At 46.4% G+C, this 16498-nt stretch overlaps 1 protein-coding gene across 4 annotated transcripts in view; it reads left to right on the top strand.

Annotated features, from left to right (window-relative positions):
• Positions 1-7618: 7618 nt before the first annotated feature.
• DNM2 (dynamin 2) overlaps positions 7619-16498 on the top strand; it is an 80201-nt gene continuing 71321 nt past the window's right edge. For all 4 annotated transcript variants that reach the window (XM_056847895.1, XM_056847891.1, XM_056847892.1 and 1 more), the window contains exon 1: positions 7619-7780. In XM_056847895.1, the coding sequence (XP_056703873.1) occupies positions 7620-7780 (161 nt within the window). In that variant the 5' untranslated portion in view covers position 7619. The remainder of the gene's footprint in view (positions 7781-16498) is intronic.

The following is a 16498-nucleotide window of genomic DNA, read 5'->3' as shown; positions in this document are numbered from 1 at the left end:
GTTTATAGTTTAGTAAAATAGACACAGAGAATGTGGATGTCCAAATATGGTCTTATGAGGGGAGTAATTTAACACGCTAAGTGGAGCAACTTAGCACACTTCTGCTACAGAGTCACAGAACCCTCCTGATAACAGGAGTGCAGGATCTTTCTTCCTCCTTTTCAAGGAGTTTGAAACAGTATAAATTCTGGCACAGTAAGGCTAGATTTTCAGACCTCAATCAGAGTGTCTCAAGAAGAGGCTGTTGGTATGTATGGTTTTGATTTATTATTCTAGAATGTGACTTAGATACTTTATACTAAATCAGACATATTTGACTGTTATAATTTGAAGTTGGATTTTCAAACTGAATGGTATGTAAGACTTGTTTGCTTTATTGCATACATTCTAAAATACATTGTCACTGCATACATTGTAACAAAGTGTAAAGACTTTGTAACTTGCATTTACACATATTTACTGTTAGTATTTCAATAAAAAGACTTGCTTTTTAAAAGTAGGTAAAGTCGTTGAGTCCTGCTTAGTGAGTGACTGGCTGAATAAGATAACATATCACTTCTCAGGAAGTGGTCCTTTCTAAGAGCCTATCACTTCAACAGCACGACCCGCTTCATATTGTTAAAGTACATGGAAAGTGGATTGAAAGTGCATTATTCATAGGGTTGCCGACCTCCAGGTACTCAGCAAAAATAAAGCACCGATACTAAATAGACAAGCTGTGTGAAATAATAGTATCAAGCTCACTAAGTTATATGCAAAAGTGTGATTATATTATATACAAGTGCAAGGAGCCAACAATGATAAGGATACATACATGAACATATATACAAAGATAGAATGTAGCTAGCAAGCTACCAAACAAGATGGTCAGTTTCAACAATTGGAAACAGAGGATGGTTTCAACGCTTTCACTGTCAAAAGACAGCTTCCTCAGCCAAAAGCCTCAGGATGTTTTCCTTCTATGCGCCCAGTTGGCTGCTTGGATAAAGCAGCTTTATCCAAGCAGCCAACTGGGTGCATAGAAGGGAAAAGATACATGTTTTAAGAATACATTGTGATTATAAGGAGAAACATCCTGAGGCTTTTGGCTGAGGAAGCTGTCTTTTGACAGCGAAAGCGTTGAAACCATCCGGAGGGCACTTCCAGCTTTGATGTGCCTCTATCTGCTCCAGGCTCCATCTTCTTCCCTGGAAAGAAATATATAGAATAAGTCATTGTACATACCTTTGAAAGGCAATTGTTGAAACTGTTGACATTGTTGAAACTTACCATCTTGTTTGGTAGCTTGCTAGCTACATTCTATCTTTGTATATATATGTTCATGTATGTATCCTTATCATTGTTGGCTCCTTGCACTTGTATATAATATAATCACACTTTTGCATATAACTTAGTGAGCTTGATACTATTATTTCACACAACGACCTCCAGGTACTAGCTGGAGATCTCCTGCTATTACAACTGATCTCCAGCCGATAGAGAACAGTTCACCTGAAGAAAATGGCCACTTTGGCAATTGGACTCTATGGCATTGAAGTCCTTCCCCTCCCCAAACCCCGCCCTCCTCAGGCTCCGCCCCAAAAACCTCCTGCCGGTGGAGAAGAGGTCCTGGCCACCCTACCTACCAAGCAGACAACCTGTCTTTTACCCGCTGCCCATCTTCAGTTACGGGCTCTTCCACACATGCTGAATAATTAGGGTTGCCAGGTCCCTCTTCTCCACCGGCAGGAGGTTTTTGGGGCGGAGCCTGAGGAGGGCGGGGTTTGGGGAGGGGAAGGACTTCAATGCCATAGAGTCCAATTGCCAAAGTAGGCCATTTTCTCCAGCCACCACCTGGAGGTTGGCTACCCTATGGATAATGCACTTTCAATGCACTTTGCAGCTGAATATTACTGTGTGAAATGACAAAATCCATTTGTAAACTATTGTTAAAGTGCATTGAAAGTGGATTGAAAGTGCATTGTTCAGCATGTGTGAAAGAGCCCATCGCTGGTTGGGCAGCAGGTAAAAGACAGGATGGCTGCTTGGTAGGAAGGAGAGAAGGAAGCAGGTGAAAGGGTTAGGATACGGGGGCTGCCCGTTGGAGGGAAAAAGGAGGGGATACAGGGGGAAATTAACTCCCTCCTCAAGCCCTTGTGGTTTCCCCCCTCACTATATGGTCTTATCAAAAACCTAATTATGCCAAAAATACATGCTTACTGGATTTGGAAGGTTTTAATAACAGATTTGGGTGGCATGGTTACTTGTGGTATGATAAACTCAAAAATCACATGGCATTTCAGCATCATATTGTAAAATCCTCATTGATAAAAATTTGGTTAATATATAAACATCTGCTGGAAACTAGAACACCGCTATGGACAAGAAATGTTAACATTATGACCACTAAGACCATCCCAATTTATAACATACCAGGATCTTTTAACTTGGGAAGATAAAAAATGTGCCTTAAAATATCATGAAGTCCTAAAAAAACATCTAACTTGGTTTCAATATCATCAAATAAAATCTGTATATATACAGGATATGAAGATAGGCTTTCTCAAAGATAAATCAACTCTACAACAAGTTTTATTGGAGAATAATGATCATCTAATTTCGAAGATGTACAAGATGTTGCTATTAATATATACAGAACAAGATCAAATTAAACCTATGATAACTTGGGCACAAACATTAGGTCATGATATTTTATTGAATAATTGGGAAAGATTATGGACAAGAGATATGAAACCTGTGCTCTCACAGTCAATAAGAGACAACATATACAAGATGATTTATAGATGGTATTTGACACCGAAAAAATTAGCCAAAATGTACAGTACAATGTCACCAAACTGTTGGAAATGTAAGTAAGAAGTTAGTTCTTTTCATCATATATGGTGGCTTCGTGAAAAAACTAAAAACTTTTGGGCTATGATTTACAATGAACTAAGATTAATTTTACAGAGAAATATCCCTAAAACACCGGAGCTGATGCTGCTAAGTATGATTCCAGAACATATTTTGAGACAAAGAACCTTTTTTGATATATGCCACCTCTGCTGCAAGATTGGTCTATGCAGCTAAATGGAAAATGTCTGAGATACCAGACAAAAATGACTGGATAAATAAAATGTTTAAACTAGCAGAAATGGCTAAACTAACTGCTTTAGTAAATCAAAAAGATAATGTAGAATATCTGAGAGAATGGGAGGCATGGATAACATATTGTGAAAATGAATTAAATATGGGAAAGGTTAAAGGTTATGATTTAATCTAATTAAACCGATTAAAGTAGAAAGGATGAAGTATTCAATAATCAAAGCATATAGAATGATATGTAGTTTATGGAAATGATACAATGTATTATAATGAATTAGAAAAAAATACAGAGGAGATTATATAGATATTAAACGGATAGAGGAGGGGAGAGGGGAAGTCAAGAAAAGTCAATAATGATTAGGCTGATTAGATTGAAATTGTTTTATTTTATGAAACTTTGAAGATGATAATATTGAAATTGTATATGACTCAATTAAAAAAATATATATATATAAAACCTAATTATGCCCACCAAAGCCCCATAAAGAGGCTGAGAGGGGGTGGCGCAGGAACAGTCCCCTCCCAGGCAAGAGGGGGTGATGGCGGGCAAAAGGAAGGCGTCTTGCTGGAAACAGCGCCGTGCTCAGGGCTGCCCCCCTGTGCCATCTGTAGCCTGCCCCCCTGTGATGGATTACTGTGATGTGCGGTTGGTGGGGTGGCCTTTGGAGACTGCTTGGGGGCTTCTGCAGTAGGGGTGTTGGCAAGAGCCGCCTTTGGCCACAGTTGTTACTGCAAAGCTTATGTCTTGAAACTCTGGCCATTAGGGTTGCCAGGTCCCTCTTCGCCACCGGTGGGAGATTTTTGGGGCGGAGCCTGATGAGGGCAGGGTATGGGGGGGGGGAACTTCAATGCCACAGAGCCCAATTGCCAAAGTGGCCATCTTCTCCAGGGGAACTGATCTCTATTGGCTGGAGATCAGTTTAGATAGCAGGAGATCTCCAGTTAGTACCTGGCGGTTGGCAACACTACTGGCCATTTATGCACAGGGCAGGGTGGGTGGGTTTGCCTTAGGTTTGCTGCTCTCTAGATGCACATTTTCCCCCATCCACATTCTCACAACTCAACAAAAAGCTCCCATGCAGAGTTTTGAGAATTGGGATGGGGGAAATGTGCATCAAGAGAGCGGCAAATCCAAGGTAAAGCTTCCCAGGCATAAATGGCCTCTGGTGGTCTCTAAGGTGCTACAATCTAACTTGTTCCCAGAGGCATTCGGGTAATGGTGCTAGCATCACGCAGGGCTCAGCCACCTGCATGCCATCCTATTTAATACACGCCCTCCTGTATCCGCAATGCCTTTCTGTTGTCTACGAGACGTACGGAAGGAATCGCAATACACAGAAAACAGAGGGTGGACATTTTAATTTTCCTGGACATAATGTGTGTCACGTCCCGTTAAGTCACTTCCAACTTATGGCAATCCTATGAATCAGTCCTCCAGAACTTCCTGTCATTAACAGCCTTGCTTAGGACTTCCAAACGGAGGGGCGTGGCTTCCTTGAATGAGTCAATCCATCTCATGTTGGGTCTTCCTCTTTTCCTGCTGCCTTTATCTAGCTTTATTGTCTTTTCCGGTGACTCGTCATCTCACAATGTGACCAAAGTACGAAAGTCTTAGTTTAGTCATTTTACTTTCTAAGTAAAATTCAGGCTTGATTTAATCTAGAACCCACTTATTTGTCTTTTGGCGGTCCACAGTATCCGTAACTCTTTCAACACAGCATTTCAAAGGAATCTACTTTCTTTTTGTCAGCTTTTTTCATTGTCTAACTTTCTCACCCTTACATAGTAATGGGGAATACTATGGCATGAATTAACTCGATGTTTGTCACCAAGGACACATCCTTACACTTAATAATCTTTTCTAGCTCCTTCATAGCTGCCCTTCCCAGCCTGGGTTTCTTGGTTGCAATCTCCCTTTTGGTTGATAATTGAGCCAAGGAATAGAAAATCTCTTTTAACAATTTCAATTTCTTCATTGTCAGCCTTCAAGTTGTGTAATTCCGCAGTAGTCATTACTTTTGTCTTCTTGATGTTCAGCTGTAATCCTGCTTGCCTAAACAGAGACTTGCATTTTTTTACTCACTAAAATTTCTACTAGCTCAACAGGTCCCTCTTTTTAGAAATTTTGACTGACTGTATTGAACATGTTTAACCAGATGATAACATTGTACTATCAGTTAATTTTCACGTAATCTATTTGCATTTCTGTTCAAACCTTTGATCTCTCTTATCATGTTATTTGTAACTGCTAGTTCTGTTTCAGGCAAACAGAGAGGTCACATTTCCAGTATTTATAATGGGATTCACACCTAATCTTTCTACATCCTTTCCCCCCATACAAAGTTACACTCCAAGGACTCATGGTAGAACTCACTCACTGCCTTAACTCCTTGTCCCCCCCTCTTGAAATCCTCCCCTGGATTCTCTGTTGGATTTTCACATATCTGAAGAAGTGAGCTGTGACTTACAAAAGCTCATATTGAAATAGTGTTAGTTTTTAACAAGCCACTGGACAGTAGACTAACCACTGCTGTGTGTGCGTGTAAACTGCTGTGAAGTCCCAGCTATGTTATGGTGACCTCTCATGGGGTTTTCAAGGAAAGAGGCGAATAAACGTGGTTTGCCATTGCCTGCCTCTGCGAAGTGCCCCTGATGGTCTCCCATCCAAGTACTGACCCTGCTTAGCTTCCAAGATCTGATGAGATGGGGCTAGCCTGGGCCATCCAGGACACAATAAGAGACATTCAGAGGTTGTCTTGTATTGCCTGTTTCTGCGTAGCGACCCTGGACTTCTTCAGTGGTCTCCTATCCAAATACTAACAAGGGCTGACCTTGCTTAGCTTCCGAGATCTGATGAGACGGGGCTAGCCTGGGCCATCCAGGTCAGGAATAACCAGCCCTTTGCAATTACTGTTTAAAGCCCTACACGTGCTTGCAAATTGTCCACTTCCTACATAATTCCAAATGCTGGTCATTCCCAAGAAAGGCCTTCCCTGGGGGACCTTGTGTAGGAACGCCAGTGAAACTCCTCAGCACAGGCCCTGCTCTGATATCGTGAGGATAAAATTGAAGAGGGGGAACACAGGAACACATGAAGCTGCCTTCTACTGAATCAGACCCTCGGTCCATTAAAGTCAGTATTGTCTACTGTCAGGCAGAGGTCTTTCACATCACCTACTTGGCTAGTCCCTTTAACTGGAGATGTTAGGGATTGAACCTGGGACCTTCTGCATGCCAAGCAGATGCTCTGCCACTGAGCCACAGCCCCTCTTCAGAATTATGAAAGCCAACTTGGGTCCCCGTTGGGAAGAATTATGGACTATAAATAAGGTTGCCAGCTCCAGGTTGGGAAATACCAGGATATTTTTGGGGTGGAGCCTGAGGTGGGTGAGGTTTGGAGAGGGACTTCAATGCCATAGACTCCAACTGCCCGAGGCAATTTTCTCCAGGTAAACTGATCTCTGTCAGCTGGAGTTGTAATAGCGGGAGATCTCCAGCCACCACCTGGGGGTTGGCAACCCTATCTCCAGACAATTAGGTTTAGTTCCCCTGGAGAAAATGGCTGCTTTGGAGGATGGGCTGTATCGGCTGGAGATCAGTTGCTCAGTGGCCGTGGCTCAGTGGCAGAGAATCTGCTTGGCATGCAGAAGTTCCCAGGTTCAATCCCCGGCATCTCCAGGTAAAGGGACCAGGCAGGTAGGTGATGGGAGAGACCCCCTGCCTGAGACCCTGGAGAGCCGCTGCCGGTCTGAGTTGACAACACTAACTTTGATGGACCCAGGGTCTGGTTCAGCATAAGGAAGCTTCGTATGTATGTTCAATAGCGGGAGATCTCCAGCCACCACCTGGAGGTTGGCAACCCTAACTATAAATGAGACAAATAAATTAATAACCCCCCTCCTGAAACGGTCCAACAAACATGAAGCTCCGAATGATGAAAATGCCTTTTATTTAAAAAGACGAGCATCCTAAACAGACGCAGAACGCGCTCAGTGGGGGCGACGGCCGCCGCCATTGATCCGTTTGCGGAAACGACCTTTGACCCAGCCCTGCCTAGACGATCGGCGCAGGAAGCGACCCATCCGCCCACACCTTTGACGTGAGCGGCTCCTTACTGAAGCGATTGGCTGTTCTTTTAGAAGGACGGGCGCCTCGGCCAATGAGAAACGCGCTCGGTGGGGCGCCCCCCCTCCGATGACGTCATGGGGGACGGTGGGCGGGCCGTACGGCTCAGTCGGGCGCGCCGTATTCGCCAGGCGGGCGCCGGCCAATGCGAACGCCCGGCCAGTGAGAACGCGCGGCCAGTGAGAACGCGCGGCGAGTCAAGGCGGCCTGTCAGTCTCGCCGGGCGCGCCCCGCGATTGGCCGCGCCGGGGCGAGCGACGGCCGCGGGGAGCAATCGGCGCGGCAGGAGGGGCGGGGGCGGGCTGGGGCGTGGCCCGAGGCCGGATGAGGCGGCTTCCGCTGCTGCTGAGAGGGGGAAGTGGGGCCTCGGCGGCGGTGTCCGGGGGGCAGGCGGGGGGCTTGGCGTCGCCATGGGCAACCGGGGCATGGAGGAGCTGATCCCGCTGGTCAACAAGCTGCAGGACGCCTTCAGCTCCATCGGGCAGAGCTGCCACCTCGACCTGCCCCAGATCGCCGTGGTGGGCGGGCAGAGCGCCGGCAAGAGCTCCGTCCTCGAGAACTTCGTCGGCCGGTCAGTCAGTCAGTCAGTCAGGGGGAGGGGGGGGGGTCGCGCCACTTCCGTCCCCCGGGAAGGGCCTGGCCCATCGGGGTGGGGGTGGGGTGCTTTCCTGCTCCCCGGGCCCATGGCTAACGCTGCAAAGACATTACGGGGGGGGGGGGGGAAGGGACGACGACTTAGTTTATTATTTTGAGGAAAATGAGTCGGAAGCGACTTGACGGCACTTAACACACACACCGTATTTTGGTCACATTATGAGACGACAAGAGTCATCGGAAAAGACAATAACGCTAGGAAAAGTGGAGGGCAGCAGGAAAAGAGGAAGACCCAACAAGAGATGGATTTGACTCCATAAAGGAAGCCAGGGCCATAAATGTGCAAGACCTGACCAAGGCTGTCAAAGATGGGGCACTGTGGAGGATGGTGATTCCTAGGGTCGCTAGGAGTCGGAAGCGGCTCTTGACGGCACTTCACACACACACACACAGTTTCAGCATAGTAGAAAAGAGCAAGAGTCCAGTAGCACCTTAAAGACTAACAAAAATATTTTCTGGCAGGGTATGAGCTTTTGTGAGCCACAGCTCACTTCTTCAGGTACAGCTGAAGTATCTGAAGAAGTGAGCTGTGGCTCACGAAAGCTCCTACCCTGCCAGAAAATACTTTTGTTAGTCTTTAAGGTACTACTGGACTCTTGCCCTTTTCTACACATGGAATTTGTGTATTTAGCTAAATATGTGCAGGTGGATTTTAGAACTGTTGTGAAAAGGTTATAATGTTTGAGTACTGTAATAGGGGAAGATAATTCACAGTGGGTAGCCGTGTTAGTCTGTCCGCAGTAGTAGAAAAGAGCAAGAGTCCAGTAGCACCTTAAAGACTAACAAAAATATTTTCTGGCAGGGTATGAGGTTTCAGGTATCTGAAGAAGTGAGCTGTGGCTCACGAAAGTTCATACCCTGCCAGAAAATATTTTTGTTAGTCTTTAAGGTGCTACTGGACTTTTGCTCTTTTCTACTATTTTGTGAAAACTTATCGAAACAACCAGCCACTTTTTTTTTTTTTTAGGGTGGGGAGGCTTTGTTTACATCAACTGCTTCAGTTGTATGGCCGGCGTGTCAGCATCCTGAAGGTCTACTATGGGTAGAAGAAGAAGGGTTGGTTTTTATATTCTGGCCTCGTCTACCACTTAAGGGAGAATCAAACCGGCTGACAATCGCCTTGCCTTCCCCCTCCCCAAAACAGACACCCTGTGAGGTGGGTGGGGCTAAGAGAGCTGTGACTAGCCCAAGGTCACCCAGCTGGCTTCATGTGGAGGAGTGGGGAAACCATCCCGGTTCACCAGATTAGCCTCCGCCGGTCATGTGGAGGAGCGGGGAATCGAACCCGGTTCTCCAGATCAGAGTCCGCCGCTCTAAACCACTACACCACTCTGGTGTCCTGCCTCTGAAGGTGGAGGTTCCCTTTAGTCACCACTGCTAGTAGCTGCTAGACAGCACAGGGAGACACTTAAGGGAGAATCAGACCAGCTTACGATCACCTTCCCCTCCCCACAACAGACACCCTGTGAGGTAGGCGGGGCTGAGAGAGCTGTAACTAGCCCAAGGCCACCCAGCTGGCTTTGTGTGGAGGAGTGGGGAAACCAACCTGGTTCACCAGATTAGCCTCCGCCGCTCACGTGGAGGAGTGAGGAATCAAACCCCGTTCTCCAGATCAGAGTCCGCTGCCCCAAACCACCGCGCTTAACCATGACACCACGATGATGTAGGGTTGCCAACCTCCAGGTACTAATAAAAAAGGGGTGGAACTTCAGCTGCTTAGTGTAATAGCATCAAAAAGCAACCCAGGCTATTTTACTGTCTATTTTTTCATTATAAAAAAAGGTAAAGGTCCCCTGTGCAAGCACCGGGTCATTCCTAACCCATGGGGTGACGTCACATCCCGACGTTTCCAAGGCAGACTTTGTTTGCGGGGTGGTTTGCCAGTGCCTTCCCCAGTCATCTTCCCTTTACCCCCAGCAAGCTGGATACTCATTTTACCGACCTCGGAAGGATGGAAGACTGAGTCAACCTTGAGCTGGCTACCTGAAACCGACTTCCGTCGGGATCGAACTCAGGTCGTGAGCAGAGCTTTTCACTGCAGTACTGCAGCTTAACATTCTGTGCCACTGGGCTCCTATTTTTTCATTAAACTACCGCATTTCTGTCTTGATTCCAAAAACTGCATATAACCACAAAGTCACATGTGACAAAATAATACAAATATTTCCGTATGCATCAGTTTAAAGCATGTTAATGCAGAATTAACATGAATGTGTTAACATGCTTTAAACTGATGCATATGGAAATATTTGTATTATTTTGTCACATGTGACTTTGTGGATATATGTAGTTTTTGGAATCAAGATAGAAGTGTAGTAGTTTAATTCTAATGAAAAAATAGATAGTAAAATAGCCTGGGTTGCTTCATTTTTGATGGTAACCTCCAGGTACTATCTGGAGGTCTCCTGCTATTACAACTGATCTCCAGCCAATACAGATCAGTTTACCTGGAGGAAATGGCTGCTTTGGCCATTGGACTCTATGGCATTGAAGCCCCTCCCCAACCCCACCCTCCTCAGGCTCCACCCCCAAAATCTCCAGGTATTTCCCAACTTGGAGCTGGTAACCATAACTATGGGGATGTTTAAACGTAAGAGAGCTGCAGCCTCTGAGTCAGGGAATTGTTGGGGGTGGGAGCCTGGCTGGGGTGCGTGGGGTTTGGGGAGGCCGTGGGTCAGGGAGCGCTATGCCACAGAACCTGCCCTCTGGAGCATGGAGCCACAGAGCTGGAAGGGACCCCAGGGGCATCTAGTCCAGCCCCCTGCACAATGCAGGGCATTGACAACTACCTCCCCTCCCCACACCCCCAGTGACCCCCTACTCCACGCCCAGAAGGTGGGGAGGAAATACCCCTCCAGGATCCCTGGTCTGGAAGAAAATTGCTTCCTGACCCCAAAGTGGCACATATCATTACCCTGGGCATGCAAGAGCCATGAAAGCCGAGCACTGGCGCAACTCTTCCTGCCCTCCCTCTCATGATCTGCCTAAGTTCACAGATATCAGCAGCACTCTGTTGTAACTTCGGGAGAGATCCCCAGCCTCTACCTAGAGATTGGCAACCCTTGCCCGAGATGCTAATGCTCAGAAGCAGGTAGAGGGTTTCCTGGCCTGCAGGGGTGGGAGCCCTCAGCCAGTGGCGTCCTGCTCAGCAAAGGGGCTGAGGGGGCTGCGAAGGGCAGTCAGCCCCACCACCCCCAGCATCCTCAGAGCCCCTGTGGGAAGAGCTCCTCTGCAGACGTGGACAAGGGAGGGGAGAGAGAGGCAATTCTCAGTTTGTGGGATGCTGACTTTGTGAATGGAAGTGGGATGGTGCATTGGTGCTGCCCTGTCGCTGAGCCATCCTGTGGACAGGCTGGGGAAGGGCAGTGAGATGTTCAGTCTCCCCACCCCCCATCTAGCTTTCTGGGGTTCTCCTAGGATGAACTGCAGGCCAGTTCTTAAAAACCTCTGCATACTCATCCTTTGTTGACAGTGCTGTCCTGCGCAGAGTTATTCCACTCTAGGTCTGTTGAAATCGATGGGCTCAGACTGGAGTAACTCTGTATAGGGTTGCGCCGTTAATTATTTACGTCCGTTATTTATAGTCTGCTTTTCTCGCTGGACTCAAGGTGGATTACATGGGGTGAGTTACTACACACAACAGGATGGGACGCTAAAAACAACAACAATGTGATAGGATTAGAGCTTTAGATGTTTGGAACCAACCAGAAATGAAAAAACAAAAAAAACCCAAACCAGAACTAAAGGAAAGCATGAACATGACATTTTAAATGATACTAAAATTAAACAATAGGATCCTGCTTGCAGCAAGCTATATACACAGAAGTATAGGCCACAGTTCCTAATAATTTGCCCACATTTATTTATTTACTTCATTTGTGCCCTACTTTTCTCCCCAGTGGGGATCCAAAGCATCTTACATCGTTCCCTTCACCTCCATTTTATCCTCACAACAAGCTTGCGAGGTAGGTTAGGTTGAGAGCGTGGGACTGGTCCGAAGTCACCCAGCTAGCTTCCATGGAAGAGAGGGAATTTGAACCTGGGTTTCCCAAATCCTAGTCCGACACTGGCAGAAGGAAGTTTGTGAACCAACCGTTTTGCACTGTGCAACCCAATTGCACAGAAAAGTCCTCTTGAATAATTCTGTTTTGCGTAGTTTACAGAAAGCCAGGGGAGTGGAAGCCTTGCTGGCCTCCTCACCCTTGTCTTCGGCAGATGTGGTTTCTCTCTCACCACTCCCTCATAGTGTAGTAGTTAAGAGCGGTGGACTCTGATCTGGAGAACCGGGTTTGATTCCCCACTCCTCCACATGAGCAGCGGAGGCTAATCTGGTGAACTGGATTTGTATCCCCACTCCTCCATACGAAGCCAGCTGGGTGATCTTGGGCTAGTCACATCTCTCTCAGCCCCACCTACCTCACAGGGTGTCTGTTGTGGGGAGGGGAAGGGAAGGTGATTGTAAGCCAGTTTGAGTCTCCCTTAAGTGGTAGAGAAAGTCAGCATATGAAAACCAACTCTTCTTCTTTTGCCGAAATCCTTCTCTCTTTCCCAGATACTTGAACCTGGTTAACACCTTAAGTATTTATCATTTAGTGGCTGATGCGTGGACCAATTCCACTAAAAAGAGCTCTACCGTAAGATGTGGTCTCTGGTTGATGTAGTCAGTCTTAGGACGTGGCTTGCCTGTTAAAGTAATCGGGCGGTTGTGAAGTGATTAACATGTTGGGGGAAAGCACACCACGCTCCACCCTTTTCAGTTGTTAAGTCCTTAAGCAACTAAGCTGAGGTGTGCAAGGTGACCTTGACACTTGAGCAAACTACGTGCTCCTTGGAACCGATGCCAGGGAGAGGTGGAAGAAGCTGCACCCGCCGTTGACCTCTTCCCTGCACATCTGCGAAAAGCAGTTACGTAGCTGTGTTTGGCGTTAGGCTAGCTTCCGAAATAAGTGCTGTTGCATCATTGGACGTAGTGAACAGTTCAGGTGGATAACTTGAAGGATGAAGCCTCAGGGCAGCTGAGTCTGGGCATCTGATTATTTCTAATTGATTTAGATATTTGTGCTCTCTTTTGCACCGAAACGGGGACCCAAAAGCAGCTTGCATTGTATTTAGTTAGTCACCTTTTGGGAAGTCCATACATAGTGACCTTTATCGTATGAGCGTTATGTGTAAGAAGGAATTACATGAAATTGAGGCCTGTAGGAAGAACTCCTTGAGAGGCTGATCGTCTGCTTCCCTTGCATTCCTCCTACCACTCTGTTGCCGCTCTTCACATGTTAATCGTCTTCCGTTCTTCCTTGGCTATGCGTGATCAATTCTGGTCACCACACCTAAAAAAGGATATTGCAGAGCTTGAGAAGGTGCAGAAAAGAGCAACCAAAATGATCAGGGAGCTAGAGCAACTGCCCTATGAGGAGCGGTTAAAACGCTTAGGGCTGTTTAGCTTGGAAAGAAGGCAGTTAAGGGGAGACATGGTAGGGGTCTATAAAATTATGCATAGTGTGGAGAGAGTGGACAGGGAGAAGCTTTTCTCCCTCTCTCATGATACTAAAACGCGGGGTCATCTGCTGAAGCCACAGGGTGAGAGATTCAAAACAGATAAGAGGAAGTATTTTTTCACACAACGCATAGTTAAATTGTGGAACTCCCTGCCCCAGGATGTGGTGATGGCTGCCAACTTGGGAGGCTTTAAGAGGGGAGTGGACATGTTCATGGAAGAGAGGAGTATTCATGGCTACTAGTAAAAAATGGATCCTAGTCATGAAAATGAGGAACTGAGGAATTGAGGCAAATAGTGGTAACAAGGCAGGAAGTCCTAGAACGTCTAGACAAACTGCAAACTAACAAGTCGCAGGGACCAGACGGTCTTCATCCTAGAGTTCTTCAAGAACTCAAATGGGAAATTGCTGAACTTCTAACAAAGATATGTAATATGTCCCTTCGATCAGCCTCTGTACCAGAGGACTGGAGAATGGCCAATGTAACACCCATTTATAAAAAAGGTTCCAGGGGGGACCCAGGAGTTTACAGGCCAGTTAGCTTAACATCTGTTCCGGGTAAATTAGTGGAAAGCATTATTAAAGATAGAATTGTCAAGCATATAGAAGTGCAAGGTCTGCTGGGCAAAACCCAACATGGCTTCTGTAAGGGTAGGTCCTGCCTCACTAACCTATTAGAGTTTTTTGAAAGTGTCAATAAGCATGTGGACAGGAATGAGCCTGTGGATATTGTGTATTTGGATTTCCATAAAAGCTTTTGACAAAGTCCCCCACCTAAGACTGCTAAGCAAACTTCATAGTCACGGGATAAGAGGACAAGTCCTCTTATGGATTGAGAGCTGGCTGAAAAATAGGAAGCAGAGAGTAGGAATCAATGGTCAGTTCTCACAATGGCGGATGTGAGCAGTGCGGTGCCTCAGGGATCTGTGTTGGGACCGGTGCTTTTCAACCTGTTCATCAATGACCTGGAGTTGGGGTTAAACAGTGAAGTAGCCAAGTTTGCAGATGACACCAAATTATTTAGGGTGGTTAAAACAAAACCGGACTGTGAAGAGCTCCAGAAGGATCTCTGCATACTGGAAAAATGGGCATTAAAATGGCAAATGAGATTCAATGTGAGTAAGTGTAAAGTGGGACAAAAAATCCCAACTTCACATATATACTGATGGGATCTGTTCTGGCAGCGACAGACCAAGAAAGGGATCTTGGGGTGGTAGTGGATAGCTCAATGAAGGTGTCAACCCAGTGTGCGACTGCTGTAAAAAAGGCAAATTCCATGCTGGCTATAATTAGACGAGGAAGAGAGAATAAAACTGCTGCTATCATACTGCCCTTGTACAAATCTATGGTGAGACCACACTTGGAATACTGTGTACAGTTCTGGTCACCACACCTAAAAAAGGATATTGCACAGCTTGAGAAGGTGCAGAAAAGAGCAACCAAAATGATTAGGGGGCTAGAGCAACTGTCCTATGGGGAGTGGTTAAGACTCTTAGGGCTGTTTAGCTTGGAAAGAAGGCGGCTGAGGGGAGACATGATAGAGGTCTATAAAATATGCATGGTTTGGAGAGAGTGGACAGGGAGACGTTTTTCTCCCTCTCCCATAATACTAGAACACGGGGTCATCTGCTAAAGCTGGAGGGTGAGAGATTCAAAACAGATAAAAGGAAGTATTTTTCACACAATGCATAGTTAAATTGTGGAACTCCCTGCCCCAAGATGTGGTAATGGCTGCCAGCTTGGAGGGCTTTAAGAGGGGAGTGGACATATTCATGGAGGAGAGGGGTATTCATGGCTGTTAGTTAGAATGGATATTAGTCATACTGCATACCTATTCTCTCTAGTATCAGAGGAGCATGCCTATTATTTTGGGTGCGGTGGAACACAGGCAGGATGGTGCTGCTGCACTCGTCTTGTTAGTGGGCTTCCTAGAGGCACCTGGTTGGCCATTGTGTGAATGGACTGCTGGACTTGATGGGCCTTGGTCTGATCCAGCAGGGCCTTTCTTATGTTCATGATGCATCCGTATTCTCTCCAGGATCAGAGGAACACGCCTATTATATTAGGTGCTGTGGAACACAGACAGGAGAATGCTGCTGCTGTCGTCTTGCTTGTGGGCTTCCTAGAGGCACCTGGTTGGCCACTGTGTGAACAGACTGCTGGACTTGATGGGCTTTGGCCTGATCCAGCATGGCTTTTCTTATGTTGCAAAATCCGTGGGTGTGGACAGGCCAGATGTGGTTAAAAAACCCTCTCTTCCAGCCGGATATTTTTTAAAAAATGTACTGGTTCATTTACTGTAGAAGTTCTTGTGAACTGGAAAAGTTTGTCTCTCCCTGGCTACCTTTCCCACGCTGCTAATCTGCTATGATGTGTCCGGGTAGGGAAGCTAGGAAATGTTTTGCAGTCAAGTGGCTTTTGTAGATTTGTTTACGTGATTGTGATGTAATTATGGCAAAACACAAAGCATGCCTACTTGCTTGGTAATGTGAGTGTTTGGCATATATGCGTTCAGGATGCATTGCATAAATTGATACAGGGAGGGGCTGTGGCTCATTGGCAGAGCATCTGCTTGGCATGCAGAAGGTCTCGGGTTCAGTCACCGGCATCTTCAGACAGTAGGTGAATGACCTTGACCTGAGACCGTGGAGAGCCAATGCCAGTCTGAGTAGACGATACTGACCTTGAGCGACCCATGGTCTGATTCAGGGATGCATGGTCTGATTAAGGAAAGGTTGAAGGAGCTGGGTATGTTTAGCCTGAAGAGGAGAAGACTGAGAGGGGATATGAGAACCATCTTCAAGTACTTGAAGGGCTGTCATATAGAGGAGGGTGCCGAGTTGTTGGTTCTGGTCCAACCTTCTGGGGCAACAGAAAATGAGTTAAAATTAAATCAAAAGAGTTTCCGTCTAGATATTAGGAAGAATTTTCTAACAGTCAGAGCAGTTCCTCAGGGGAACAGGCTTCCTCGGGAGGTGGTGAGTTCTCCTTCCCTGGAGGTTTTTAAGAAGAGACTAGATGGCCATCTGTCAGCAATGCTGATTCTATGACCTTAAGCAGATGATGAGAGGGAGGGCATCTTGGCCATCTTCTGGGCATGGAGTAGGGGTCACTGTGGTGTGTGTGTGTGTGGGAAG

The sequence above is a fragment of the Euleptes europaea genome, chromosome 4, assembly GCF_029931775.1.
Source record: "Euleptes europaea isolate rEulEur1 chromosome 4, rEulEur1.hap1, whole genome shotgun sequence".
Lineage (NCBI taxonomy): Eukaryota > Metazoa > Chordata > Lepidosauria > Squamata > Sphaerodactylidae > Euleptes > Euleptes europaea.
The sequence above is the reverse complement of the archived record's forward strand: the minus strand, read 5'-3'. Positions and strand labels throughout refer to the sequence as shown.